Consider the following 27536-nt stretch of genomic DNA (forward strand, 5'->3'; position numbering starts at 1 on the left):
CCCTTTATGTAACATGGCTGATCAATGGCTGAGCCCGGCGGGGTCCAGGGCTGGTCCTAGATCTTGCAAAGGTTCCACATTTCAGACTAGCCTTTATATGAGTGGAAAATAAAAGAGAGGTGATGGTGAGTCTTTCTTGGTCCCTACAGCCAGTCTATCCCCACCAGTGTGAGTTATCTACAGATTGTAGAGGCAAAAAGAGGGAGCTGCCTGGAAGTCTTTAAGCCAAGACTGAAGTTCAGGTGGCATTTTGACTGTAAGCCTTGAAATTGGCCAAGGCCCCACACTGACTCGTGTTCTGGGGCACTCGGCACATGCATTGATGCCCAGCACTCTCAGAAGTACTGGGAGAAGGCGCTTGGCTCTACTCTTGGTGCCCCCAGGGACTGGTGGGGCTCTGGATGCCTGACCAGTGACATCAGGCAGCCAGAGTGTTGCACTCTTGGCACTAACCCATCCTGGCCACTGAGCTTTCTCCATTGTGTCTGCTTATCCCAGAGCCAGAGTGAAGTCAGCCCTCTTTAGATCTGAGAGCTGGCTCACACCAGCCTCTCAGCCAGGGGAGGAGGTCAAGTCAGTTTGGAGCTTAAAAGCCAATGGAAGAAAAGGTCAAGTCCCAGCCCCCCCCATTTGAAGGGAGGTTTTCTCTTTTCAAGCAAGAGAATAGTCTGTGGGCATACAGATGTGCCCACTTATTGCAGAGGAAAAAAAAGGCCAGTTCTATCCAGATGTCTCTCTCAAGATGAGAGGCTAAGGGACACATGGGGGCAAGGTGATAGGAACTGTCTCCACGGGGGTCTTTCCTCCCAGTCTGCAGCCTTCTGTTCCTCACCTGCCATCCTGGGGACTGTAAGTGACCTCACGCCCATGCCACAGCCATAGCACTGTCAGGATACAGCAACTCAGCCGTCCATCCCTTCACACAAGGGAAAGCTTACTGACAGTGATCCTTTGGGGGAGGGGTAGGCTTCTCTCCCACACAGATCTGGTGAAGACCTGGGGTAAAATGATGGCTCTTTGAAAATGCCAAGTTCTACCAGATTCCATGCCCTCTGGGGCCCTCTAGCATAGCCTGTGGACTTGTTCTTGGCTTCACACTTTGTCTCTCACGCAGGGCCCAGATTTATAAACACATGCTGGCTGCCAACAGCAGAAAGTTAGCCTCCTGACCCACTTCTCTCTTGCTTTCACTCTGGTATATGAAGGGGGGTGAAGGAGGGGCTGGAGAGGTAGCGACTTGGACCTCTAGCAGGAAATCTTCCCTGTGCCAAAGCATTGTGTCTCTGAAGCTGGGACTGCCCAAGGCACTCTTCTCTGGCCTAACTCCGGGCTCCTTGGGGCCACGGACCCTGCATAGACCTGCCTCTGCCAAGCACCAGCCTGGAGATGGATACAAAGAGAGAGACCTGGTCTTTCCAAACTGGTCCCACTCCTCATACCTTTCTTGTGCTCCTTGGTCCTGGAAGAGGTCTACACACTTTGGCTTTGGATTTTGTTTTAACTAGAAACTGTGAGCGTTGCAGCTTGCGTATATATAGTTTTATTAGCAGTAATGGGACTCTGGAACCGCCAAAAGAATGGTGCCCTCTTCCTGACCTGGTATTTCTTGCTTCTGGCAGGCTTCCCAGCTCTGTGCCCAGCAGCCTGTCCAGAGTGAGCTGGTACAGAGATGCCAACAATTGCAGTCTCGCTTATCCACCCTGAAGATTGAGAACGAAGAGGTGAGTTTCCTGCTTAGGAGACTCAGAGCCACCCTCTGAGTTTCCCTGTCAAACCTCTTGCTGCCGCCCATATGGGAGCGGTGGAAGGAGCATGCCGAGAATGTCCGGGCTGCTGCAAACATTTCCTAGCCAAATGTAGGCTTGGATTTTCCCCCTCTGCTACATCCTGCCCTTGAACTCCAGGAAGTTGCTCTTGCATTGCAAAGGTTGAGCTCTATTTTGAGCTTTTGCAAAATGCTTTTCCCCCCATGCTACACATCTAATCAAAATGGCTCTTGGCAGCTGAGCGAACAATATTGTATCTCTGAAACCACCCCCTCCTGCCTGGCTTTTTCCAGCATTTTCAAACAAACAGAGGCTTTTGACTTTGACACTTCAAACATCCCTATCCTCTTAGGAAAGAGTGACTTTCTCCTCAGCCCATTGTGTTTGTTTTCAGGAGCCAGTTCAAAAAGATAATATGATTGATTATCAGAGCTCCTTTCTTTTGAGCTCATGTAGCTTCTTGCCTGGCATCTCAGTAAGTTTTACTTTTCCCAGGAAGATCAGGAAGGACTGGGGATGAGTCACTTAGTTTGAAAATGGGGAATCAAGTACATTGATTTGCTGAAGATCATGAAACAACACCTGGGGCATGGCGGGACGATGCCCATCACACATTTTCACCAGCTCTTTATGTGATGGGGTTGGTTGGATTTATATCATTCTGTCTCTCCTTAGCACTTCTATAGCCAAGAGCTGATATTAAATTTAGAAAGTAAACATAAAATATAAAAGCTGGGTCAGGTATGTAGCATGAAGGGAGCGGTGGGTAGGTCCTCCCTGGAGAGAGGAGCACTCTGTAGCAGAGTCCATGTGATGTTAACCACCCACTTAGCACCATCCCATGGGAGGCAGAGCTGCGCCCTCTGACAGCACCCTCCTTCCTTCCTTAACCCACTCCTCTCCCTCTTCTCCAAGCTTCCCCATTACCTGCTGTTTCGCAGGCTGCCCCTCATGCATTGTGTTGGTCCTTGTTGTGGCAGGTAAAGAAAACAATGGAAGCCACCCTGCAGACCATCCAGGACATCGTGACCGTTGAGGACTTTGATGTGTCTGACTGCTTCCAGTACAGCAACTCGATGGAGTCTGTCAAGTCCACGGTCTCAGAAACCTTCATGAGCAAGCCCAGCATCGCCAAGAGGAGAGCCAACCAGCAAGAGACGGAGCAGTTCTACTTCACGGTGAGGAAGTGCAGCGGCCTTTAAACATCCTCTTTAGGCACCCCGCACACAAGGCAGACTTGAAGCCCGGAGGCCTTGTCAAGTGTCTGAAGGGCAGTCTTTAAATATCCTGGATTTGAATCTGGGCATATTCAGAGACCATCCCTATACTTAAAGACACAAACACCTACAAGTCACATGTGTCTAACAGGGACTCCTAAGAGAAAGGATGCTCTCAAGTACCCTACCAAGAAGATTTTCTTTTTAAAGAAATTTTTAACCACCTAGTAGGCTTTTGTTTGAAAGTTTCCATTTCAGCCATAGGAGGTCATGAAAGGGGGACTTTTCTTGGTTCTTGGGAACTACATCCAAATATTCTGGCACACACATGTCTTGTTTTTAAAGTCTGTAGTCTCTTGTAAATGGGAAATTATTTTTTATCATTATTGCTAAAATTCAAAGGGACAGGTGATATGAAGCATTGTTGGTTTGTAGAGAATTCCAAAACGTTGTATTTTGTTATTCACGTATCTCCCAGTCTCTTTTTAGACAGATGGACCCAATTTTTTTTTTTTAAAGTTGTGTTAACAGTCCTTTGGAAGGTTACTGTTGGCTGGTCTTTGGTGCTGCTTTTTAATAATTAAGTTATTTTGAGCTTGCCAAGTAGGATTTAGTGCCTGGACTAAAATTTATTTCCTAATCTTCTGATGACCAAGAAAGGAGAAATTAAGTTTGCAGATGTGAGATGAAATATAGCCAGTGAATATGCATACTGATTCTGAATGAAAGAAATTAACTTGTTTTTCGGTCAAGAAACACTGTCTGCATGCAATAAATTGAATTTTTCCTCTAACTAGAACAATTTATTTAATTCTCCTTTGAACACTGCCCTTCCTCCGTGAAGAGCACTAGTGATTTGCTATCATTTTTAAAAAATAAATCTTTTTTTTACTTAGTTAAGCTCAGAATTTTTCAGGATTTTTTAATCCTGGAGAAGGCTGTTGAAAGAGAGTAATTTAACAGTATTATCTTTTAAAATAACTTTTTTCTTGTTATACAAATAAAACATGCTTATTTAAAATTTAGAAGCAAAAAGAAGAAAATAAAAATTACCCATAATCCCACTAGAGATAATAATGAATATATAAAAATTTTTAAATGTATACACAGAGTTAAGGAAACATCACATGCAAAGTGATTGCTGTGCTTAATTTTGAAGGATGAGTGAACCAGGCGGTGAATCAGGAAGAGAATGACATGCAAAAACCTGGGTTAGACATTAAGAAGCTTCTTGATTATAATGAGGGCCGTGATGCTGCCCCAAGGTTCGTTATCTCAGGAGGCTGTTGAACACTCTAGAGGCTTTTAATAATAGGATTGTTTGGTCTGTCTGGACTGCTTAGATATAACAGTGCGTAAGTGACCTAGTTGCATTACGTGGCAGAAGATTTCCTTTTTTTTTTGATTAAGTAAGAAATTTGACTTAAAAATCTGTATTTAAGACTATCAGAATTCCTTATTGGCTTTCAGTGAATCTATAACATTTGCATCCAAAGTTGACCTTTCAATAAGAGCAGGAATGACCATATTCAAACTGCTGATCTCTCAAATCCCGCCCACCCTTTCACCTCTATCTGCATGAATGTCCTCTAACCCATTTCCTGTCTTTTGTGCTCATACTGCTACTTATCAAAATTGTGTGCAGATTTCTTTGGATAACAGGAACATTTTTTTGTCTGGGCTTGTCTAATAACCAATTTACAAGAGAGTTCATCGTTTTTGTGACTGGTGCTTGAAATGTGTCAGATAATTCATTTCATGATTAAAGGGGTTTTTTTGGGTGGTGAAATGAACATTTACGAAAAGAGGGTGTGCATGTTAAACAGGATGGCAGCCTGTGCTTGCCAAAACATGCAAAGCCAACACAACTGCACATGGGCTTTTTTTAGTTTGTTGCCTCCACAGGCATTGCCATGTGCTTCCCCTTGCCCTTCAAAAGCAGCAGAGTAGCACGTCTTGGAAACTCTCTTCTTTTGAAAAGGTGGGAAGAGGTCCCTTGCGGTGGCTTTGACTCCTAGGTAGAGTGCTTAGCGATCCAGAGCTGCTAGGAAAACCTCCCGACCACTCTCAGCTGTCATCAGATTTATCTGCCCAAATGACTTCAGTTGGAAATTTGAAGCATGACCTATAAAAGTCAGTCATTTGCAGGAGTCCCAGGAAAATAATGATGGAATCTTAAAGCTTGAAGTGATTTTTAAATATCATCTAACCTCATTTGAAAAAATTAAAAAATAAAATACATCCAGAGAGGATGGGTAGCTTGTCCGAGGAACTAGACAAGAGCTGAAACTAGAATCTCGTTGCCTGGTCCTGAGTCACAGTCTTTTTCTCTCCATCCTTCTGAAGAGGTCGAGGTCACTGGAAGGCACAGACACAGCTCAGCAGCTTTCTCCTCTTCTTTGCCCTAAATGAGGAGACATATCCTGATTTACCTGGCTCTTTACCATTTGTCTTCCATAATACACAATCCAGCAATGTCTCCTTTTTTACCCATTGCCTTTTTTTCTGTGATGATTAAAAAATTGATTTTTTTTTAAATGCAAAGATTTCAAAAGATCATACAGAAGAAAGTCAAGCTTTTATACATCCGTGGCCCCGACCCTCTGTCCCCTCTGCAAAGTGATTAAAACCTGTTTCTTCTGTGTCCTTCCAGAGATACCCTATGCATGGACCACCACTGACATACCCTTCAGTACAATAGCATTGCATTAGAAATATAATGAAATAAAATACATAGAAATACAAATAGAAGTATACCACTCATGCTGTTATGCTGTTCTTCATTATTCTTTTTTTTCTAACGCCTACAGCACCTGGTATTCCCATCCAAGTACTAACCAGGCCTGACCCTGCTTAGCTTCCAAGATCAGATGAGGTCAGGCATGTTCAGGGTGGCATGGCCATAGTGTTCTTCACTAATCCTTGTTTACTTAATTTACTATTATTTTTATATTAATCCAAAAAGATCTGTCTCCTTTTTTAATGGCTCTGCAGAGTTCCATCATATGGATAGATGCACCATCATTTCATTAACCAGTTCCCTGCTTATGGGCAGTAATGCTCAGTGGTTAGTCAAGGATTGTCAAAGCCTCGTCAGGCTAGCATTTCTTTTAAGTACCTTTGGGAGTTGGAATCTGGGGTTCTTGTATAGGGGATGGAATAGGAAAGGGATTGAGGATTACAGCTGATCAAATAAACTAGACTGCCTGAATCTTGAGAACAGATTTGAGTAAGGTAATGGTTAGGAGAGGAGATGGTGCCTTGGCCATTGGACAGTGCTCTAGTCCACTGGACGTGGACCTGGTGGTCTGAGATCTTTTTTATCTTGGTATTCTCCTGTAGTCCCTTGGTAATTGTGTGCTAAGCAGATGCAAATGAATGAATGCCCTTGCCTTATCCATTAAAGGGGGAGATGTGCTCTTATTAAAGGTTTGCTCTATTATATTCTGTCTGAATTTTTAAAGTCTCCTGCTTTAAAAATTCACAGGAGGAGGGAAAATGTTACAGTGCCTGGATGGTAGGGAAGCAGCCTCTGTGGTGACATCTGTGTATCTGTGTGTGTGGTGCTGGCTGGGCATAGTTCACTCCTCCCACCAACCCCACCCCCTTGCAGCACTGAATACTGGCCCTGCCCTGGCTTCACACAAATTAAATCCGAGGCATAAGCAAGGTCCACGAGTTTCATACTTCCATTGTAAGAGTGTATTTAAAGGGGAGGGGTATTTTTAAATTAAATTTGGAAAGCATTCTTGTGCCTCTTACTATTTTTTTTTTTTTCACGATCAGAAACCTGCTTTGATTTAGCTTTCTTATGTATTAGCACAAAGCAAAGAAGTCGAGGGAAGGACCATTTTTAGGTTAATTGATCAGGTGATTCAGGTATAAGGAACCCTTTTGCATACCTCCTAGTTGATGGACTCTGTGCTAATAATCACAGTCATGCTTCTTATCCTCTTTCATTTTCAACAACCTTGTGAAAAATGATATCATTACCCCTAGTTTTTAGATGGGGAAACTCTGGGGTTTAAGCGACTTGCTCAAGGTTAAAAGAGTTAGTAAATGGTAGGATTAGAACTCAGGCTTTTCCATTTTACTGCAACCAAGATGTTAGGGAGGGAGGGCTCAGAAAGAAAAATGAGTATATTGATACTTTTCAGTAAATAAAACTCATTGCTTACAGTTAATAACCAATTAGAAATTTATTAAGACATAAATCAAGATCATAAAAACTAAATTGAAGGTTCACAATGGCAAAACACCAAAACCACCCAATAGACTCTTTGCCTCCATTCCTACTTTTTGAGCACATTGAGTGTAAAGTTGGATGGGTAGGGCGTGACACTGAGTTTAGGAATTTGCTTTTATTTTGGTGATCTAGACTAGAAACTGCCCTTTTTTTTTCTCTTTCACTGAGGAAAAGCCCAGGTCATCACTTTGTGGTTAGATGTCTGTTGAAGGGAACAGGGTGCAGGGTGTGGAATGAAAGAAAATTAATTACCAAATATTGGAACATGCTTTAAGTAAGGAAAGTGACCTTATTGCCCAAGGAAAGGATTTCGAGATTTCACAAAAATAATTCCTTTCCTAGCCCCCGGGTCTCCAGACATCACTGAAAAGCCACACATTCCTCCCTTCCCTGCGGCTATCTCAGCTCGTTTCTCTGTGTGTCTGGTCAGCAGCCTTTGACTCAACTCCACCAGTAAAGGTGAGGTTATTTCTCCAGCTTGTCTCATACAGATGAGCGCTGACAATGGGCAGGACAGGAAAGTGATAAATAACATGCCTGTGAACTCTAGGTTGCTTTTACCTTCCCATACGTGGCTTACCTAGATGGAGAACTTCCAACCATTGTTCCTTCTTAGGGATGCAGGTCATACCTTGACACAGTTTTGATCCTTCGGGATTAAATGGAACCCGAAAAGGTAATCCATCATACCTCTTTATCAGATTGTTATTTATTTTAACGGTTCACCAAGCGACGGCCAAAGTGAACTAGCGAACTGTGAACACGAATGAAAAAAAAAAAAAAAAAGACTTCTGGACTCACGAGTAGAAACATGAGGGAGAGGAAGGAATTTGCATCCATCGCCTTTCAGAAGTTTGGCTGTTGTGTGAGCAGTCTGATCTTGTTTTAAGGGTTACGGTTTCTCAGTGGCTTTTTCCTCATTAGGAAACCTCGAGAGTCTCCTGGGATGACCTTCCAAAGAGGGGCCTTTGAGGCTTCAGGTGTTAGTAGTGGATGTTTCCCTGCAGGCTTTTCACCTCTGGGCCCTGAACTACTGTCCCAGAGCTCACAATTAGGCATTGGTCGGGGATTAGGATGTCACCCAGGGAAGACTGACAGCAGGTGAGCTGGCAGCTGGAGCAGATGGAAGGGGGAAGGTGACAGAGGGGCCTATTTTCATGTGGATGTTCTCATGCAAAAGCACAAAGGAGTGAAGGGATCAGGTCCTGAGTAAAACAACAGAAACGGTTTGGTCTAGGGTTTGTTTTTTGGTTGTTTTATAGTTAATTTAGAGAAAAGGGGCACACTTGGAGGCTTGGTTTGTGACTGCTGCCACTGCTTCTCTCCAGAGAGTGAGACTGCATTTATTTCCTTATTCTTTGAGCATTTATTGAGTGTCTACTATCTGTTGGGCATGGAACTGAGATGCCAAGAATAATGAATGCCATGGTCTCTGACCATAGGGAGGAGGCAGCCCAGAGGGAAAGATACATGAGTAATAAACCCTCCGTGACAGGGTTGTATGAGAAATGCTGTCATGGAGATTTGCAAAGGTACATGGAGGAGCATCTGGGTGAGCTGGGAAGGCCAAGGAGAGCCTCTCAAAGGAGGCATGGTTTTTTCCTTTGTTTTTACATGTTGGGGGGTGGGGAGGGAGAGAGAGGGAAAGAGAAAGAAACAAACAATACCCATTCCTAGTTAAAAATTCATACTATACAGAAAGGTACAAAATAAAAATAGCTCATAGTTTTTTTCACCTTTCTGCCGTCATCCTGAGTGGTAATAGCCATAAAATCAAAGTCTTGATGTATAATGATACTTTTTACTTAATACATTAAAAGAAAGACAAAACTATTACAATTTGAAATGTTTTCTTTACTTAGTTCCTCAAATATCTTACATGTCACCAGCGATTCACAGATCACACTTGGGGGGACACTGTCACGTTGCCTCTGGATTTAGACATGGCCAGATAGATGGCCTCTGAGAGCAGATGAAGCATTTCAGCAGGGGACCACCGAGGCAAACGAAGGCCCTTGTGAATGGCTGTGGGGTAGAGTGGGAGAGACACTGCGCTGAGTCCAAAGGCCCGGGATCCAGGCCTGGTACTATGACTGCCTGGCCTGCAGTGGTCAGCGATTCACTTAACACTCCTTCCCCAAGATCATCTTCTCATCCGTAATAAGAAAATAATGATGTCTTCCCTAACATGCTGTACAGTTATCGTGAGAATAAAATAGGAAAGTATCTTCTAACGTGCTCAAAAAACTCTTAAATTCCTACGTATGTACAAAGAATTAATACTGCGCAGTTTTGTTCTGCTTCTCTCCTGCTCAGTGCCGTAACGGGAGCATGTTAGCATCCCGGTTAAGAACACACACTGTGTTGTCAAACTGCATATGTCTGGATACTGGCTCTACCACTCACTCACTGTTTGACCTTAAGCAATTTATTTAATCTCTTCAAATCTCAGTGCCCTCATTCATAAAATGAGGATAATGATAATAATAGCCTATGGGGTTGTTTTGAAAATTTGATGAATTGTCCAGGGAAATTTCTCACTGGGCAGACAAGGGTTTAAGAGAGATCAAACTAGAAAATGCAGCACAGCAATCATATTTTGACTGTTGGAGCAGAGGGCATTGCATTTCTATAACCTCATCATCATGTGTTTGGAGCTGCCAGTGTGTGTGGATGCAGGTGGGGGGTAGCAGCCCCTCCCTCCGAGTGCTCAGAAACCGCAGGCTTTTTACAAAGACTCCATGCAGAATAGTGGAGGAGGCTGATTAAGATAGGCTCAGATAAAGATAGCACGCGTGAGATGCTTGCAGCGGGAGTGGGTGCTGAGCCTGCCTCTGGCAATGTTCCTGGTGTGATGGAATGCACCCTGTGAGGGGCTGGGGCGGGGCCAGATGTCAGTGGGGGTGACCTGTGGCAGGTGTGTGTCCTCACGCCAAGACCAGGGTTCAGTAAGTCCCTCCACCCTGCCTGCTGTTCTTCAGTGGAACTGAAAGAGATGAATAAGGGGCCCTAGGAGGCAGTTTCTTACACTAGCCAACGTGGAGCTCCCAGGAAAGCACAGAGCAGGATACTAATACACATGAAAATCAGCAGCTGTCCAGATGCTCAGGGCTGTAAAGAAATAAAAAATGGAATTGGTAGAAATTGGGTCAGAAACTAAATGCCCTCCTAAGAAGGGAATTGTACAGCTGCACATCTGTGATTTTTTTTTTTTTTTTTTTTGTCTTTAGAAATCTGATTGCTCTTTTTTCTCCTCTTTCCTTACAGAAAATGAAAGAGTACCTGGAGGGCAGGAACCTCATCACCAAGCTACAAGCCAAGCACGACCTTCTCCAGAAAACCCTGGGAGAAAGTGAGTGTGGGAGTTCTGCTGGAGGTTTGACAGTGACGGAAAGGCTGAGCCCTGGGCTTTATGGCTGAGCCGTCACCCTACGCCAAGTGGGCCCGACCTGGTTATGTGAATGCATTTCTTTTCCTAGCCTGTGTGATGTGGAAGCACACGGCCCAGACGACTGTTTGAGTAATGGGGAAAGGCCAGTGCTTAATGAAGCACTAATGTGCATCATCTGTTTGTTTAAACGGAGGGTACGTGCTCTCTACCCAGTCCCCCTCCTGCGCCCCCTCTGCCACGACTCGGGTGAAGGGGCTGATGGGTTTTTCCTCTCCAGGCACTGTAAAAACTCTCAGCTCCTCTGTGGCAGAACTGAGGGCTGGAGCAAGAAGCTAGGGAGCTGGGAGATGAGATACCCAGCTGCTGTGAGGCGAGGAGAGGATTCTTAAAGGCAGGGATGACGGGCAGACTGCTGCCTTCTGTAGCTTCACAGCAGAGCTTCGGTTTCCTTCTGTTTCCAGCGGTCCTAATGCTACGAGGCAGCCATCACTCTGCCTTGGCCATGCCGAGGGCGAGGTGCTGAATCCACTGTCCAATCTCGTAGGGTGATTTTAACCAGACCCTGGGAAGTAGCAAGGCAGAGAACAGAACTGGCACTCTGGACTTTCTCTCCTCAGCTGTCAAACAGAAGGCGAAGGTTGAAAGAGAAGCTTCCCTGGAGTTCTTGGCACCCTGCCAAGGTCTCTCAGCATCCTGTGATTAATGGGATTCCCAGGTTGGGGATGCCTCTGAATGCCTGGCCCCTCCTCCCTGCTCCACTAATCTCCTCACATAAAGATGAGAAATAGAAGGCCACAGGGCATATGTGGTAACACCAGGGAAAGGCAAACCTGCACTTCCACAGAGGTCCGACACTGTAAAATAAAAGCTTGAGCACTCTCAGACACACAGCAGAGTGTACAAAAATGTTCAAAGTACTCACTGGCTCATTGGTCCCAGGAATCAGAGCCCCGCCCCCCCCGCCCCCCTTGCTTTTCTTACCAGGGCCACCTACCCATCCTTCTTGCCCTGTCCTCCTGCCCTGGATTATTCCCGGAGATGATTAATTCTCTAATGTCTTTGATCTTGTGATTTTTTCGGGCATTTTTATGTGAAGAAAGCCTGTTAGGTAACGTTCTCTTTCCTCTCCACCACCCAAGGATTTCAAGCTGAACAGGTTTGGGCATTGAGCTCCTCACTTTGCTTGTAGAAAATCTTTACTCTTGGGTTATCAGATTGCTCTATGGGGAATCAGAGGAAAGAAAGCTCAGAACTACTTGATGCAAGTTATAACCATGATTTCTTTTTGCCAAGATAATCGAAGCATAACCCATAAATGAGATAAGGAACAGGACCTTGGGGTGTGAGTGTGTGTGTGTGTGTGCGCGCGTGTAAGAGAATGAATGAGTTTGCGCACACACATATGTGCACCAGTGTGCTACCATGGAGGAGCAAAGGTTGGTGGCCATTCATTAGTGCTGCAAATTGCCTTCATCTAAAGATGACAAGTTTTAGCAACAAGGAAAAAATAGCTGCAGATCCTCCTGTGTGCAAGTCATGTCCCTGCCTTCTGTATGCATTTGTCACCGTAACGCAAAAGCCCCTTGTTCTTGCCACAGAGAGATAATTGATGTGTATGAATATTCCAGAATGGAAATGGGACAGATGTTGAAAATAATGGCTCAGAATAATATTTTTGCAGATGAGAGCTGAGCCTTTAGTAATGAGAGGCTGTTAGGGGTGGGGGAGTGTGTGGCTCCAGATGAGCTGAGCTGTAATCAACAATTAGCAACCTTTAGAGGCAAGGAAGAGGCCCGCCCTCCCCCAGCTCCTGGAGTGGGGGATGCGGCGTCGTGGGAGCCGTCGTGGGATGGGAGCCGTCGTGGGAGCCGCCGTCTCTTCCCCAGCTCAGTGCCTGCTTGGGTTTTCCCTGGTTTATCTGATATGGGTCCAAACTGGACCACGCTTTGTTAACTGTGGACCCAAAGAAAGCGACAAAGATTACATCATGGCCGGTGTACACATGCATATGTATTTCTTAAAAATATAAGAATACTTCGTACGATTGTAACAATTTTCAATTTCATTTTCTAAAGCTGGTGGTGACCCGTTAAAATTAATATTAGGGTCCACTATTGGACTGAGAACCACAGTTTGATAGCAACATCAGTATTAAATCTCATTTTCCTTTGCTACCCCAACCCAACCTAATAGGAAAATTTAGTATGAATTTAAAACTATAACTTCCATATCTTCACTTGTTCCAGCATCCTTACCACACACACACACACACACACACACACACACACACACACACAGCATACACAGAAAAGAAGCTGAATTTCATCTACAGGAAGGTTCTAATAATTTGTTCTCCGATGTATGATCTGCCTTGCTCTTGTGCCCTACGTCCAGCCCATTGGGAAGCGGAGTTGGCACCCCTAAGGTTTAGGGGCATTGGAAGCCCTGGGCAGCGAACAAGCATCAGAAACAAGCCTTGCCCAGAGAGGGTCTCTGGGAGCTTCACCTCTTTTTTTCCTGGCAGACTGGTCACTCCGTGCGTGACACTCGTGGCTTTCTGGGGGAGAGACGGGCAGATGCGGTGCTTCCTGGAAGCAGGTGTCCCTCTTTCACCCTGTCTGCTTCAACCTGCGCATTTTATTTTTGTCTTTCTAACAGGTCAGCGGACAGATTGCAGTCTGGCCAGGTAGGTGCGGCCTGGGACAGCCCTGTGAAAGGATGAAGAAAGGCTTGTGGGTAGAGAGATCCCAGCCTGGGAAAGAGTAAAGCAGTTGAGTTGCAAAGGCAATGGATGGCTTTGCAAAGGAGTGGCCTTGGGTGGGTGCTGCTTCTTCGCTTTGCCTTGCTGACCCCATCTGGCCCCACATGGAAGTGGGGTTTGCTATGACTTCAGGAAAGAGCTGAGAAGAACTAAGCAAAGGGATTTATCATTTGCCGAAATAGTCCCAGGGACTCCCCAAAGGCCCTTCATTGCAAAAAGAAATGTTCAACTCTGGAAGGAGGGTCCTGGTAACCTAACCTTAGCTGCCAGACATAACCGTGTGGGTTTCGGTCAGTCTCTGACCTGGAGAAGGTAGATTGGATTTAGTATTGACCAGAGATTTTTTTCATGCATGGAAAAGATGACAGCCGCTAATTAGTGACTGTTACTAGATAATGAAATATATTGCATTGGCTTGCCAAACAACATTGGTAGAAATCCTGGCCTGATATACAAGTATGCAACCCTCCCAATCTTTCCCCACCTTCCCCTTCCTTCCCCACCCCAGCCAAATACTTTCCTTCCCAGTCATGGAGCTGCTGTGAGAAAACTTGTGAGTTGGCGGAAAGCAAGGCATTCGTTCAGCCGGCAGTGCTCGGATGCCTAAAAATGTGCTGATTTAACTGGAGAAAGAGCTTTAATGGGCTGGATTCCTTAGAGACCCTGGTTTAGCCCATTATATCAACCACTTATGTCTGCCAACACACACAATAATCATGAGGCCATTTACAATTATAGGCTCGTTATTTAGAAATAGCTTTGTTTGGCTTTTATCGTTTCGTCATTGTGGATGACAATAAAGATCCCATTAATCTTGATGACTGGAGGGACCCAGAATAATAGAATTCTGTGGAATATATCTTCTTGGTCCTATGGCGCTAGTATAAGTTCGCCTAAAGTCCCATATCTGCAGAAGGCTCTCTGGGAGCGAAAAGAGTTGAGTTGAGTTCCCTTATGCTGTTATTTCACTGCATAACCTCGGGCCACTCTTTTACCTTCTCTGAACTCGTTTTCTCATCTGTGACACAACAAGGAGCATTCCACTGGATCTGAGGAGCTCTGGAGTCCCAAAGAGGTTCCTCAGGAGCCGCCTGGTAGCAGGGGCAGAGGGAGGCCAGCAGCCGGGCGCCGGCCCTGCCTTCACTCTAGACAGCAGTGCTGCTGTCCTTGCTGGGGGTGCTGTGCCTCTGAGTCAGAATAACTTGGAGCAAAGGCTTTTGAGGCTAAACACAGCTTAAAAAGCATTGACCTGGAGCAGCGGTCCCCAACCCTTTTGGCACCATGGACCCGTGCTCCTATGAGAATCTAATGCCCGATGATCTGAGGTGGAGCTGAGGCAGTGATGCCAGCCCCAAGGAATGGCTGCAAATACCGATGAAGCTTCACTCGCTTGCCCACCACTCACCTCCTGCTGTGTAGCCCAGTTTCTAACAGGCCACAGGCCAGTACCGGTCCGTGGCCCGGGGACCCTTGACATAGAGGATTGTCAAAACTATGGCTTCCTTTGTTGTTTACTAGTGTCTCCTTTCAAGCAGAGAGATCTTATTGTCAACCCAAATATATTTTACTGCAAATTGAACCAATTTATTCCTGTCCTGATTTCCAGTGGTGGCAGACATTGAGAGCAAGAGACCTTGTGCTTTTGTGAAAAGAACTTTATTGGGCTTTATTTGAAAAGTAACTTATTGAAGCTGCTTGCCGTGTCTTGGTCTGAGCTGAGTAATGTGACTTGTTTCATTAACCATAGCACAGCTTGTTTTTAATCCCATTTTCTTTTTCTTCCCCCTTGCTGTATCGGTTCTCTCTGATTCGGCGGGGTCCATCACAGGCGTAGCTCAACTGTGAGGAAGCAGGTAAGGGCCCAGCAAGAGCCAACCCCGTCTGGTGTGAAAATGATGACATCCCACAGACTCCACTGAGGGCAGGAACCCCCCATGGAACCCCACTGGAGCAGGCAGACACTTTTCTGACTTCTTGCCTGCATTTAGAGTATATCGTTGCATCATAGTATGTTTAATGTTATGGCAATTCCTTGTTTTAGCTTGTTTAGCTGGAGTAGGTGTGGTCTTTCTGATTTGTTCCTCTCCTCTGTAGTCACTTACCCTCTTCCATACTAGAGATTTGGGCTAACTGTGGCAGATTGTGCTAGAACTGCCCTTGGCATCGCTCCTGTAGAAGACCACAGGAGAAGCCTCACACTTGGTACATATGTACCAATATGGCAGAAACAGCAGCCAATCACCTAGACCAGGCACTCTGGATTTAAGTTTGCAGATTTTTGGGTTTTTTTCTAGTGTTATGATCATCCTAGATACATTTCTAAACATGCTAAAAATGCAAAGATAAGTCTGGTTTAGGGGTGAGAACAAGAGATGTTGAACTCTGTGGTTTTGTGATTCAGTGTTGGATTAAAATCTGACACTGGGCAGCTAGCTCTAATTACCCATATTAAGGAGGGATCTTAGAGAGCAGTGGATAGATAATCCACATCAAGGGATAATCTCAACAGCACTATGCTTGTTTAATAAAAATAATTGATGTCTTTTTTGCAGTAGCAAATTTGACTTTCTAATTATACTTTATGGCAAATACTGAAATGGATTTTGTATCCCCTAAGCTCATACCAACTATGCAGTAGGCAGTTTGCAGGGAGGAGGTGGGGAAAGCTCAGAAATATCTTTGTGTCTACTCAGGGGAAAGCTGATTCAGGCCTTAAAAATCATTTGGGGTAATTTATCGTGGTGGTGGCCACAGGGAGATAATCGAATGTGGAGGACACCTGGTTTCTGTGGTGCTGGCGGCCCCAGCAGGGTCTTCAGCCAATCCGATGGCTCCAGCAGGCCGGGCAGTGCAGCTGGGGGACTTGGACGGCATAGCCCCCACTCGTCTTAACTTTGCCGTCACTATTTATTTTCTCTTTTCTACTTTGGATCTCCTTTTAATGAGAACACCATCAGATCCAATTACACATCTTTTAAATAACAAAAATTTCCTTGCAACTCTCTTTCCTCTTGTTCTTCTAATTTCTTTCTTCTTCTTTCTCCCATAATTTCGTTTAAAACTAGAGAGGAATGGAGTGACTCCAGGGATAACAGTGCATTTACAATTAATAGGTGGATTTCTTAAAGAGAAAGCAAGCCCTTTTTCCTTCTAACACTCAGAACAGGATTGGATTTGGAGTTTGTCCCGTTCAGTTCCTGGGCTGAAACTGGGCCTCCTACTCCCAGATGGAGCACTCGCCAGGGGCTTCACAGCCTCCTCTGCGGCTGCGGGAGTGGCTGCAGGAGTGCCGAGACTGCTGTTGGGCAGGTGGTCCGCACCGTTGGCCGGACCCACCGTCGGAAGGCGCAGCGCCCGTCCAGTTTGCATTCTGCTGTGCCTAAGCAGTTGCAGGTCCAGCGTGTTTGCCTAGTGCTAGTTTTGCATAAGAGTTCCAGGTTACACCAAAAGCCCCGAGACTTTGTTTTCGTTCTGCTGCCCCAGTTTCTCTCCAGCAGCTCGACTCTAATGGTGGATTAGTAAAGTGTTTTTCTAAGATAGTCAGGAGGGTAAACAGTAATTTGGAAGGTGAGTCATGTAAATAACTAGAAAATAAATATTTACTTGTTTATGGCAAATCAGTCAAAGAAGAAGAGTCTGGTAGCCTTTGTTTTTGAGGGTCCCTAGTGCTTATTAGTCATTTTTGACCCTAGCTAAGACTAGGTTCAAACTATTCCAGATTTTTCCTTCAAAAAGAGATGCCTCATTTGCTGTTTCCAGACATTCCCTGCCCTCTTCACCCCAGCACTTCCTCGTTCCTGTTACTTCTGTATCTTCTTTGCTGGCCCGTCTTTCTCCAGGCCTCTAAATTCAGGCATCTCCGCAAGGCTTGGCCCTCGAATGGCTTCTCTCCATACTCTTTCCCTTGTCACTTTTGTTTCCTTAGATGAATCTTTTTTCTCCTTTCCTCAATATCCACTTGTTCTATGATGCTGTCGGTCTGAGTCTTGGATGTAACTCCTAACTGATTGCTGGACGTCGCTGCTTAAGAGTTGAAATAGCACCTCCGAGCCTCCGCGCCGGTCTCCTCACCTTCCCCACTATGTTTTTACTTTCTTAGCACCTCCCCTAACTTCTCTATTCCTCCCAGTGAGGATCCTCCATTCTTCACAGCCCCCAGAGCCCCAAATATTACCTGAGTGAAAAGGAAATCTAACAAATATAACAGAGATCAGTACGTGGCAAAAATTCTAACTCTGTCACTCATGAGAAAGTATGCCAAACAATGGTATTTTTAGACATTAACTGGTGATTTGTTTTTGCCTGCAAATCACTGAACTTCTGATTTACTCTCGTTTCTAGTTATGCCTGCTTCTTTTCTCTCTCTACTTTTGGTTAAGATTAAGATCTGATTGAATGGAGATTTGGCCCAATTGCCCTTAAAGAGCTCCTTCCAACCCTGGGATTAAATTATCAAAAATAGTGTAAACAATTAAACAGACATGGATTCTAATGTTAGAGGAAGGAAGGAGGGAAGGAAGAAAAGGAAAGATAGATGCTTAGTAAGAGCTCAGAGACACTGCTCAGTCAGCTGAATGCAAACTGCATGGTGAAATGAGGGTCCCGGGGGCCCTCGGGGAGGGCCTGAAGCCTTCATGACTTTGTCTAGTGTTTGCTCCCACGGGACTCTGTCTCAGGCCCCATTGGAGCAGTGTGGACTAGGAGAATACTCTTCCACAATGGGATGGGTTGTCTCTGGCCCGCTCTTGTCTGCCATATATTATCCCTCTGGGCTACTTTTAAGGATCTTTGATCCTTGCTTTCTGCAACCCTTCATGCTTCCACTTAACCGCCATAGCTATTCCAGAATTTTGGCAGAATTTTGCACTCACATAGCTTGTTAAAGCCAGCAGCCTGTGAGTACGCCAACCTCCCTCCCTCTGGGTCCTTATTTATAAATCCAGGACTAGGAAAACTTTACAAACCCTCATATCACTATCCTCATTACCACTGCTACTGCTATTTGTAAATAAAGAATATAACATTTGTAAACAAAAAGATATAAACATAAAAAACAGAGTTTTGGTGTTTTTGAATAGTGGAACTCAGTTTCTTCAGTTTGGAAGAGCTGATGAGGATTCTTCCTCTAAGGTCACGCTGGGCTGACTGGAAGAAGTCAGTCATGGCAACAAGAGAGCAGACACTGGCTCCTGTAGCTGGAAAACTGAAGGAAGCAGATGGGTCTGGGGGTCATGAAGCTGAGCATCTGGTCGCTGAGACCTTCCTGACTACAGCTGCACCTTGGCCCACACAGTACTCCCCATGGTAGCACTCTGGGTTCTCAGTAAGCTGGGGAGCTAGAGTCTCAGCCTGACTTTTTCATGACACCCAACTGCTACCCTGAAGTGCCCAAACCCCATGGCTACGGTTGGAAATTTGGAGCCAGGGGAGGGCCACAGGCCAACCTGTGAAATGGGCAGAAGCCTCAGGACTCATTTGAGAGTACAGTCTCTGTCCAAACCATCTATAGCCCTTTCGAACTAGGTTTAGGGCCCTCTGCCTGATCCCTTTCTTCCCCATAGCTGAATCACTGTGTATTTGGCTACATTGTAAAACCTTCCTGGACATTAGCAATATTTGTCAAGTGTACCTGGCAATGTTTGCCAAGTCTAGGATGCAGTATGGGTGGTGGTGAAATGTTCAGTCTCAGAGGGAGACTGCCCAGGTTTGAATCCTGGCTCCGCCACTCCTGCTGTATCACCACAAGTAGCTATTTCACCTTGCTAAGCCTGTATTTCCTCATTTGTCAAATGAGGATAATTGCAAGGTGCGCCCCATGGGATTGTTACCAGGACCAGTCCATCCGAAGCACTTAGTACATGGCCCAACACGTTTATCATTTCCTCTGTGTATGGTAAGCACTAATATTCATGTGCCAATAGGAAATATTACTCTCCTCATCACCAATCCCTTCCCCAGGGTGGAGATACCATACTGAGGCCCAAAGAAGTTACATACATAGCAGGGTTCTATAGCAAAATGGCAAAGCAAAGGTTGACATCTGGGAGGCTCCTTTCTTTGCTTTAGCACCAGTCAGTCTTTACTATTTTCAAGAGTTGAGTTTTTTCTTCCTTACCTTTTATGCCAGACAGACTCCCATTCTGATGCTCTCATTGGTTCATTCTACTACCCTCAACTGATATTAACTGAGCACCTAACATGGCCAGCACTGGACACCCAAGAGTTGACATAGAATCCGCCCTGTGGAACTCGAATATAGTGGTGACAAATGCAAACAAATAGTCATTCCCACACAATTAAGTCACAATCAGCGTGTGAGGATCAAGTTCAAGGTGCTGAGACCCTGTAGACAGGGCCTCGATATCATCTGGGGAGTCTGAAAAAGCATCCTTGAAGAAGTGTGGTACTTGCACCAAGACTCTAAGGGGTAGGGGCCTGGGGTGAGGGGAGCAGTCCAGTTGCAGTAGCAGCTCATGCAAAGCCATAGGACTTATCTCAGGGACAGAAAGAAGGCCAGTGTGGCTTAAATAGAGAGACTAGGGGAAGAGCGGGAGGTGAAACTTGAGGCCAAAGCAGGACCCTAACATGCAAGGCTGTGTAAAGAAAGTAACAAGTCTTTGAAAGAGTTCAGCCTAAATGATTGGATGTGTACCTTTAAAGACCACAAACCTCCATATAAAGGAAGAACATTAGAGAACAACAAGGGTAGGAATTGAGATATTGATGGATCGGACTGGGTTGGTGGTAGTAGTGATGGAGAGAAGTAAATGGATTTGAGAGATATTTAGGAGGCAGACTTGACAGAATATATTGATTGATTGATTGATTGATCGATTGGATAGATGGCTGGGGGTAGGGAATTTGTGTGGGACATGCTGGACTTAAGGCATCAGTGGGTTGTGTTCCAAGTACATAGTTGTATTTTGCTCTGGAGATTGGAGGACAGGTCGGGTGCTTCTCTGTGGACCAGCCACTGATCCAGCTTAGACAAGTTCTGTACACTTTGGCCCATTTTTTCCGACCGTGTGCTACCCGTTCTTAGATTCTAATGTTGTTTTTCTCTTTGGCTTTTCAGGATTCCAGCCAGGCAATTCCTCTGGTTGTAGAAAGCTGTATCCGATTTATCAGCAGACATGGTAAGCGAGATTTTAGCCTTGCCCGTATTTGTGCAGAGTCGGGAAGAACTTCCAGGAATTCTTTGTACAGTAAGCACAGAGATTGACTTTCCATCCTGGCATTCTCAGAAAAGAAATAAAATCTTATTTGTTCACAAAATGTTTACTACCTCGGAATGGCCGCACCTAGACATTGGGAGAAAGGCATCATATGTTTTGACCCACAGTGCCTCAGCCTCTTACCACACTTCCTTTTCACTCTAGAGAGTGAGTTTTAAATGGCAGCTGTTATGTGAGTAAGTGCAGCTGGTATGCCGTGTGACGGTAGTTTCGCCATTACTCACCGTCTTTACATGTGTCAGTATCTCCCAGTCAGTGCACAGCCTTGGCTGTTACGTCACGCTGGCTTCTGCATCAAACTAATTTGAAAACAACTCTTTTTGTACTGTTGCATTGATTCCTGATAACATTCCATTTTTATTCTCATTTGGTCTCACTGGATGCAACATCGCCAAGAGCTCAGTTAGTATCTGGTCTTAAAAATTGTAGCCAACATTTGAGAGTCAATGAGGACTGGCTCCTTCTCAACCTAAGTCAAATCATGCTGTCATCTGCTGGGACAAGCTGCGTCTCAGAAACTCCATTCCTTCCTTTCTAGCTCCTAGGCTATGTGGACAGAATTTAGGGATAGAAAGGAATTGCCAGCAAATCGATCTTCCAAGTGTGGAATTGTTTAGAAAGCACAGATATCTAAGCTAACGCCATAAAGATTTCTAGGAACTGGGCATCAGAAATTGTTTTTAGATGCTGTTCTTTCTGTTTATAGGAAAAGGGACAGAATGACCTTCTCAGAGCTAAGGAGGTGTGGAGATGATTTCTGGTCTCAATTCAGGCATAGCCTTTCTGTCTCCCTTCCTCTCCTCCTCTCTCAATAAACTTGGACATTGCTTGGGTTTATTTTTGAGAATAGTAATTATTTTAGCATGCCTGTGACATCTCATTCTAATCACCTACAGTTTTCTCATTGTATCTCCATTCCTTTGAAGTAACAGCATTTTATATTACATTGAACAGTCAACAAATATTTATCAAGCCCTTGATCAATGCTGGGCAGCATGCATTGCCAAATAGGAAAATAAAAACAAGGATAATACACTGTTGCTGTCTTTACCTGGTTTTATGATGCATTTGGGAGAAAATAAATGAGCAAGTGAAATGTTTAAAAGAGATAAGCCATAGTAATTCAGAATAGCAGTTTCAGAAATTTCACAAGAATATGATGACTAATGGTCAAGCAGTTGGTAAAGATAAGTCCAAACTTAAGTTCAGAGGAGAATTACTTGTGGTTCAAGGACAATGGGAAGAAGATAGTCTGAACTCCTATTCTTTCCTCCATCATGCCATCCATTCACTTATTCAACAGACATACACACTGACTGCTCATTGTGTGCCAAGAAAAAGTTCCTGTCTTCATGAACTTTGCATTCTACTGAAGGACACATAAATAGATGATCACAGGGGCAGTCGATAACTAAGCAAATTGATATGTAATATGCCAGGTATGGGTGAGTCATGAAGAAAAGTAAAGCACTGTGAGGAGATGGAGAATAGAGGAGGGACACTAAAGGCCTTATATCACTTAAGGTGACATTTGAGCAGAGTCTGAAGGAAGTAAGGGAGTCGGCCATGTGGGTATCTGGGGAAGAGTGCTTTGGGGACAGGAAGCATCAAATGCAAAGATCCTTGGAATATGCAGGGACCAGCACACAGGAGGCCAGTGTGGCTGGAGCAGAGCGGGTGGGGAGGAGAGTGGCCAGACTCTTAGGACTCCGTCGGCTAAGGTAGGGGTTTCGATTTTATTCTGAGTGAGTTGAGAAAGCTATTGGAGCATTTCAAACAGGGAGTGCTCTTTTTAAAGGAGTGCCGGGCGACCGTAATAGGATGAGACCATAGGAGGAAATAGGAGGCTACTGCAGTAGCCCAGGGAAGACATGACTGTGGCCTGGCCCAGGATGCGAGCTGTGGAGGAGCTGAGAAGTGGATGAGTTTGGATATTGTGTTTTGAAATTACCCATTCCTGCCCCTGTACAGGCACAGTGCACGAAGAGACAAAAAACTTAGCATGTTTTTGTGGTGTGGCTCCGGGAAACAGATAGGCGCACATATTGCTGATGGCAATGCAAATCAGTGCAGCCCTTTCGGAGGGGAATTTGGCAATATCTAGCAAAACTGCACATGCACTTATCTTCTGATCCAGCAATCTTCGTATGGATTTACCCTGAAGATACACCTCCAACAGAAATACAGATGAACAAGGTTACTTGTTGCAACATCATTTGCAATTGCAAAATATTAGAAACAACTTAAATACCTTCACATAGAAAAGTGCTTGAATAAATCTGTGGTATATCCACACAGTGGAATACTATGCAGCTACAAAAAAAGAATGAGGAAAATCCCCAGGAAATGACATGGAGAGATTTCCAGGATATATTATCAAGTGAAAATAAGCAAAGTGCAAAAGAATATCTAAAGTATGCTACCTTTCATGTAAGCAAGAAGCAAGTATAAGAATATATGTGTGTCTTCTCACTTTTGCAAGAAGAAATCTGGAAACTAATATTTGATTGGCCATCTACACAGATGATAAAAAGGGTAAAAGAATGGAGGGATGGGAAATAGAGAGTGACATTTCTCTGAGTATTCCTTTTTCGTGTAAATTTGACTTTCAAAACTGCATTAGTTTTCCTCATACTCGAAAGATAAACAGGTGAATAAAACAAAGATGGTATTAAAACCCCAAATGGAATACAGACAGTAACAAATAAACCTAACTCTATTACAAATAAACAGCAGAAGCACTCTGAGGAGATGATGAAGAAAATAAAAAGGTAACTTTGGAAAACGGTATTTTGATTATACACTGTAAGTCTGAAGACAAAAAGAGCTATACAGTAGCTGGTCGTTGTTTATATCATGAGGATATGGGCTAGCAATTTTGAAGCCATTTTATGTGCATTCTAGGATTGAACAAATAGGTAAACATATTGTTTATTTAAAGAAAAAAAAACTACATAATACCTGTTGAAAAAAAAAATTTTTCTCAGCTAAATTGAACTTTGTCCCCCAATAGAGAGAGATTCAAGGTATTCCTGAACTCCCTAAAAATTATGGTTAAAATTTTTGTGTTCGTACATTTAATGAGGATAGAGTTCATAACTCTGGTCAGTCTTGAAGTGTCTGCAGCCCACTAATTCTTGGAATTTGCATGCTCCTGCTATTTTTCTGTCCCCTGGGAGATAGATCTGATAGTCTGCATTCTATAGATGAGAAAGCTGAGGCTCATCTGCCAATGGTGGGTCAGGGCGATCCAGGAAGACTTAAAGAAGAAGGGACGTGAGGAATGACAGAGACTGAGTCGGGGCAGAAAACCCCCACCATTTTCAGTGTGAGCAAGAAGTAGTGTTGTAGCGATCACACCAAGAATTCTCTGGGAAAGCAACTCTGACAACAGCTGGATCCAGCCCAGAATGGAAGGTTTTATGCCATTTCCAAATAATGGAGGATTGGTTTTATATTTTTATGTTAGTGCGCACTAAGAAAAAATGAAATTGGTCGTGGATGTGTCAGGCTGGTAATGCGAGGCCTTACCTGCCAACTGCTTTTCCCCTTTACTTTCCGGAAACCGACCATTTATTAATGTTGCTGCTTTCAGAATCATGACATTAGACACTGAAGATTCCGTCCATTAAGCAAGAACACGGAGCATTACTTCTAAAGCCTAGGTTCTCAAGGGGAAACAGAAGCCAGACGGAAAGGGGCTGTCGTCGTGTCTCAGTCCTGCTGCCCAGTTTCCAATAAGCTCCCCTCGGGTTTCTTCCTGTCCTGGGCCCATGGTCCAAAGCAGTTTTTCCTTGATGGTCTAACCTACCAAAAAGCACGAAGGTGATCCTCTCTTAGCAAGTCATTGGCTTCGTCAGCTAGAACACGCAGAGTAGCCTGGTCCCTGAGGTGACATTTTCTTATAAACTACTGTGGTTTTGTCGACTCACTGGGTATGTGACTGTCAGAACACTTGCTGTTTATAGTCTGTGTTTAAACAATATTATATGGCTGTTACATCCCATTGGTAACTAATATGGTAATAGGACATTGTACTAATGGGGTTTTAAAATGGTTGCTATTCTGTGAAGAATATTCTGGAGATACCCTTAAAGGAGCAGACAACTCAAGTCCTTCTGCTTACTTTTTAATATTGCTTCATTTGGATTCAGGAGTTCAGCCCTGGCCTGTGTGGTTTACCTTCAAAGGTTTGGCTGATGGAATACAGTCACCCCCTCACCAAGAGGGTAGCCCTAAAACAGTGGTCAAATGTAGCATTATCCTATTTTGTTTTCCTAAAAAGAAATTTGTTTGAGATTTCACTGATGGCAGAATTTTCAAGGGATCATGCCATAAGAAAGAGACTTTGACAAAATGCCCGAGATTCAGACGCAGGGCTCCTGAGAAAGGCCGGGCAAGTTTCATATGCTAAAGGCTCGGCACTAATGACATGCTTTCTGGATCCCTTACCAGTTCTGCCGTTGTCTGTGTGGTGCTCTCTAGAAGCATATTGATGTTCAGACTAATAAATGGGTTCCCACCCTCCCCGCACATTCACTCTAATAGGCCCCACGAGCCTGGCGTTCAGGAATGAGCACACAGTTGCAGCCAGAAGGCCTGGGTTTCTGTCCTGTGTCTGGTTCTTATCCCCTGGCAACCGAAGCCTGGTCATCACTCATCAGTCCCCTCACCTAGAAAATGGGCTTGCAGGTACTCCCACCTTATGTGGCCATTGTGAGGAGCACTTGATTTATTTATATGAAACCATTGCTCAGCAGCAGTCACCACACAGGCATTATTTTTTATGATTATTTCTACTCTAATAAAACCTAAGAAGACCAAGTTTTCATGCACATTATCATAGTATTATATTCATGCATCCTTGTCTTTAAAGTTGTAGTCAAGAACAAATGTAGCACGGTGCCTGGCAATTCTGTCCATTGACTTATCACTTAACTTTTCATGTCCTTTCTTTTTCATAAGTAATCAAAGCATTGTGCCCTAGAACAGCTGAACAGTGTCAGAACAGCTAAAGCAATAATGATCATCTCAGACCTCATGAAACTCTTCTGGTGGTATCTAATGACTTGCCTGGCCTGCCCATGGCTCCCGTTCCTGATCCTGGGTAATAACAAGGTGCCAGTGGTTCCCACTTTGCAAATGGGAACAGGGAGGCAATGGCTGGGGAAGGAACCCACTTGTGGCCTCCCTAGGAGTCAAAAATGGAGCTGGGTGTAGACATTTCTTTCCTTAAGTCTCTGACGTGGTGCTTACTTTACAGTAAAGCTTCACATCCATCCCCGTGACTTTTCGAACATCGTTGCACCGGTTTTCTCCTTTGGCCCGAAGAAGAGAGAAAGGCTACTTAATTACGCACTGGCTGGCAGTGACAGACAGTCGTCTAAGCTTGGAGCTGTGGTTGTGAATTTGCCTTTTCTTCTCCTTGATCACTTTTCCCTAACTTTCTAGGACTACAGCATGAAGGAATTTTTCGGGTGTCAGGATCCCAGGTGGAAGTGAATGACATAAAAAACGCCTTTGAGAGAGGTGAGGAAACAGCCTCGAAGATATGACCGAATGTCTGCCATTCCCCTGTGATACTGGCTCCACCCTTTCCCCCCTCCGAGAGGTACCAAGAGGTTATGAAGCCAGCTTGCCTTCCTCTTCAGCCCGGCACCGGCTCTCTGATAGACATTTCCCCCTAGATGCAGGGGGATGCCAACGCCCACCCCAGCTGCTTCCTCCTCAGCCCCACCCATCCCGCCTCTCTCCTGTGGATGATGTGCCGAAACCCAAGAAGTTAACCGTGGTATCTGGGTGGTTTATGGCTTTATTCGGAACCCTTGGTGGCAGTTAATATCAAGGCTAATGCGCCTGTTCATCGTAGCCCATTTATTATCTTGTGGGCTATTAAGGTAATGGGCAAGCTTTGGCAATTTCCGTCGCTGTAATGGATATATATAGTTTCAATTTGAAGTTGGTCCTATCATTAAATCTAATTACATCTGATATGAAATTTTCCATGGGGAACTCCAGCATGATTGTTCTCCTGTAAGTAGGTGTCCTTTGTTGCAGGCCAGGAGGAGTGGGAGCTAGGCAGAGGGGCTGGCCTCCCTGGCCTCATTTTTGTCCCCCAGGAGTTCAGTCCCAGCCTGGTTTCATGATTCTTATGAGAGAGCCTGTTGTCCCATCCCCAGCCCATAGGGAATGTTCCTGAGCTAGTCCGGCACAAGCAAATTTATACTAATGGACTCTGTGCCCTTCCCTGGCCCTGGGGCCCCTGAGCCTAAACAGCCTTTGCTTCATCTAGTCCCTGGTCCGCCCTCTTCTTGGCCACCATTCTGGGCAGAGAGCTGATGGACTGGGAGGAGGACTTGGATAGGTCACCCCTTCCCCACTGCCTCTGCTTCATCCTGCATGTTTTACCTCTCTCACCCTCTCTTTCCTTTTTGGGGGATGCTTGTCCTCAGGGGAGGACCCCCTGGCTGGGGACCAGAACGACCATGACATGGATTCCATAGCTGGCGTCCTGAAACTTTACTTCCGGGGGCTGGAACATCCTCTCTTCCCCAAGGACATCTTCCATGACCTGATGGCCTGCGTCAGTAAGTACATTCCTGGCCTCGGACTGGCTCCTGGGCCAGAGCATCTTACAGCAACAGATAAGAATTTCCACAAGGTTATCTTTTTTTCTCAGAAGCTTTTCAACAATGTTTTCCTTTTTTCTTTTTCTTAAGTGAATTTTCTCCTCCTCACCCTCATTCCTTCATACCCTGGTTGGTGAGGAGGTAGAAGGACATTTCAGCAAGCGTCTAGGACCACAAGTCAGAATGCCTGGCTTTTTTCTTTCTGGTTCTCCTTAAACACCGTTGCTTTGCTGAACTTTATCTTTCTTCAGTAAAATACATTTACATTTTAAAAAAATACATTTATATTTA

The 27536-nt window shown here is 44.7% G+C and overlaps 1 protein-coding gene across 6 annotated transcripts in view; it reads left to right on the plus strand.

Annotated features, from left to right (window-relative positions):
* SRGAP2 (SLIT-ROBO Rho GTPase activating protein 2) overlaps positions 1 to 27536 on the plus strand; it is a 226819-nt gene that overhangs the window by 171993 nt on the left and 27290 nt on the right. For all 6 annotated transcript variants that reach the window (XM_036234435.1, XM_036234438.1, XM_036234433.1 and 3 more), the window contains 8 exons: positions 1620 to 1721; positions 2747 to 2944; positions 10497 to 10581; positions 13279 to 13306; positions 15210 to 15234; positions 20457 to 20517; positions 26068 to 26145; positions 27069 to 27203. In XM_036234435.1, coding sequence (XP_036090328.1) covers positions 1620 to 1721; positions 2747 to 2944; positions 10497 to 10581; positions 13279 to 13306; positions 15210 to 15234; positions 20457 to 20517; positions 26068 to 26145; positions 27069 to 27203 — 712 coding nt within the window. The remainder of the gene's footprint in view (positions 1 to 1619; positions 1722 to 2746; positions 2945 to 10496; positions 10582 to 13278; positions 13307 to 15209; positions 15235 to 20456; positions 20518 to 26067; positions 26146 to 27068; positions 27204 to 27536) is intronic.

Source organism: Rousettus aegyptiacus, unplaced genomic scaffold (assembly GCF_014176215.1).
Source record: "Rousettus aegyptiacus isolate mRouAeg1 unplaced genomic scaffold, mRouAeg1.p scaffold_m13_p_17, whole genome shotgun sequence".
Classification (NCBI taxonomy): Eukaryota; Metazoa; Chordata; class Mammalia; order Chiroptera; family Pteropodidae; genus Rousettus; species Rousettus aegyptiacus.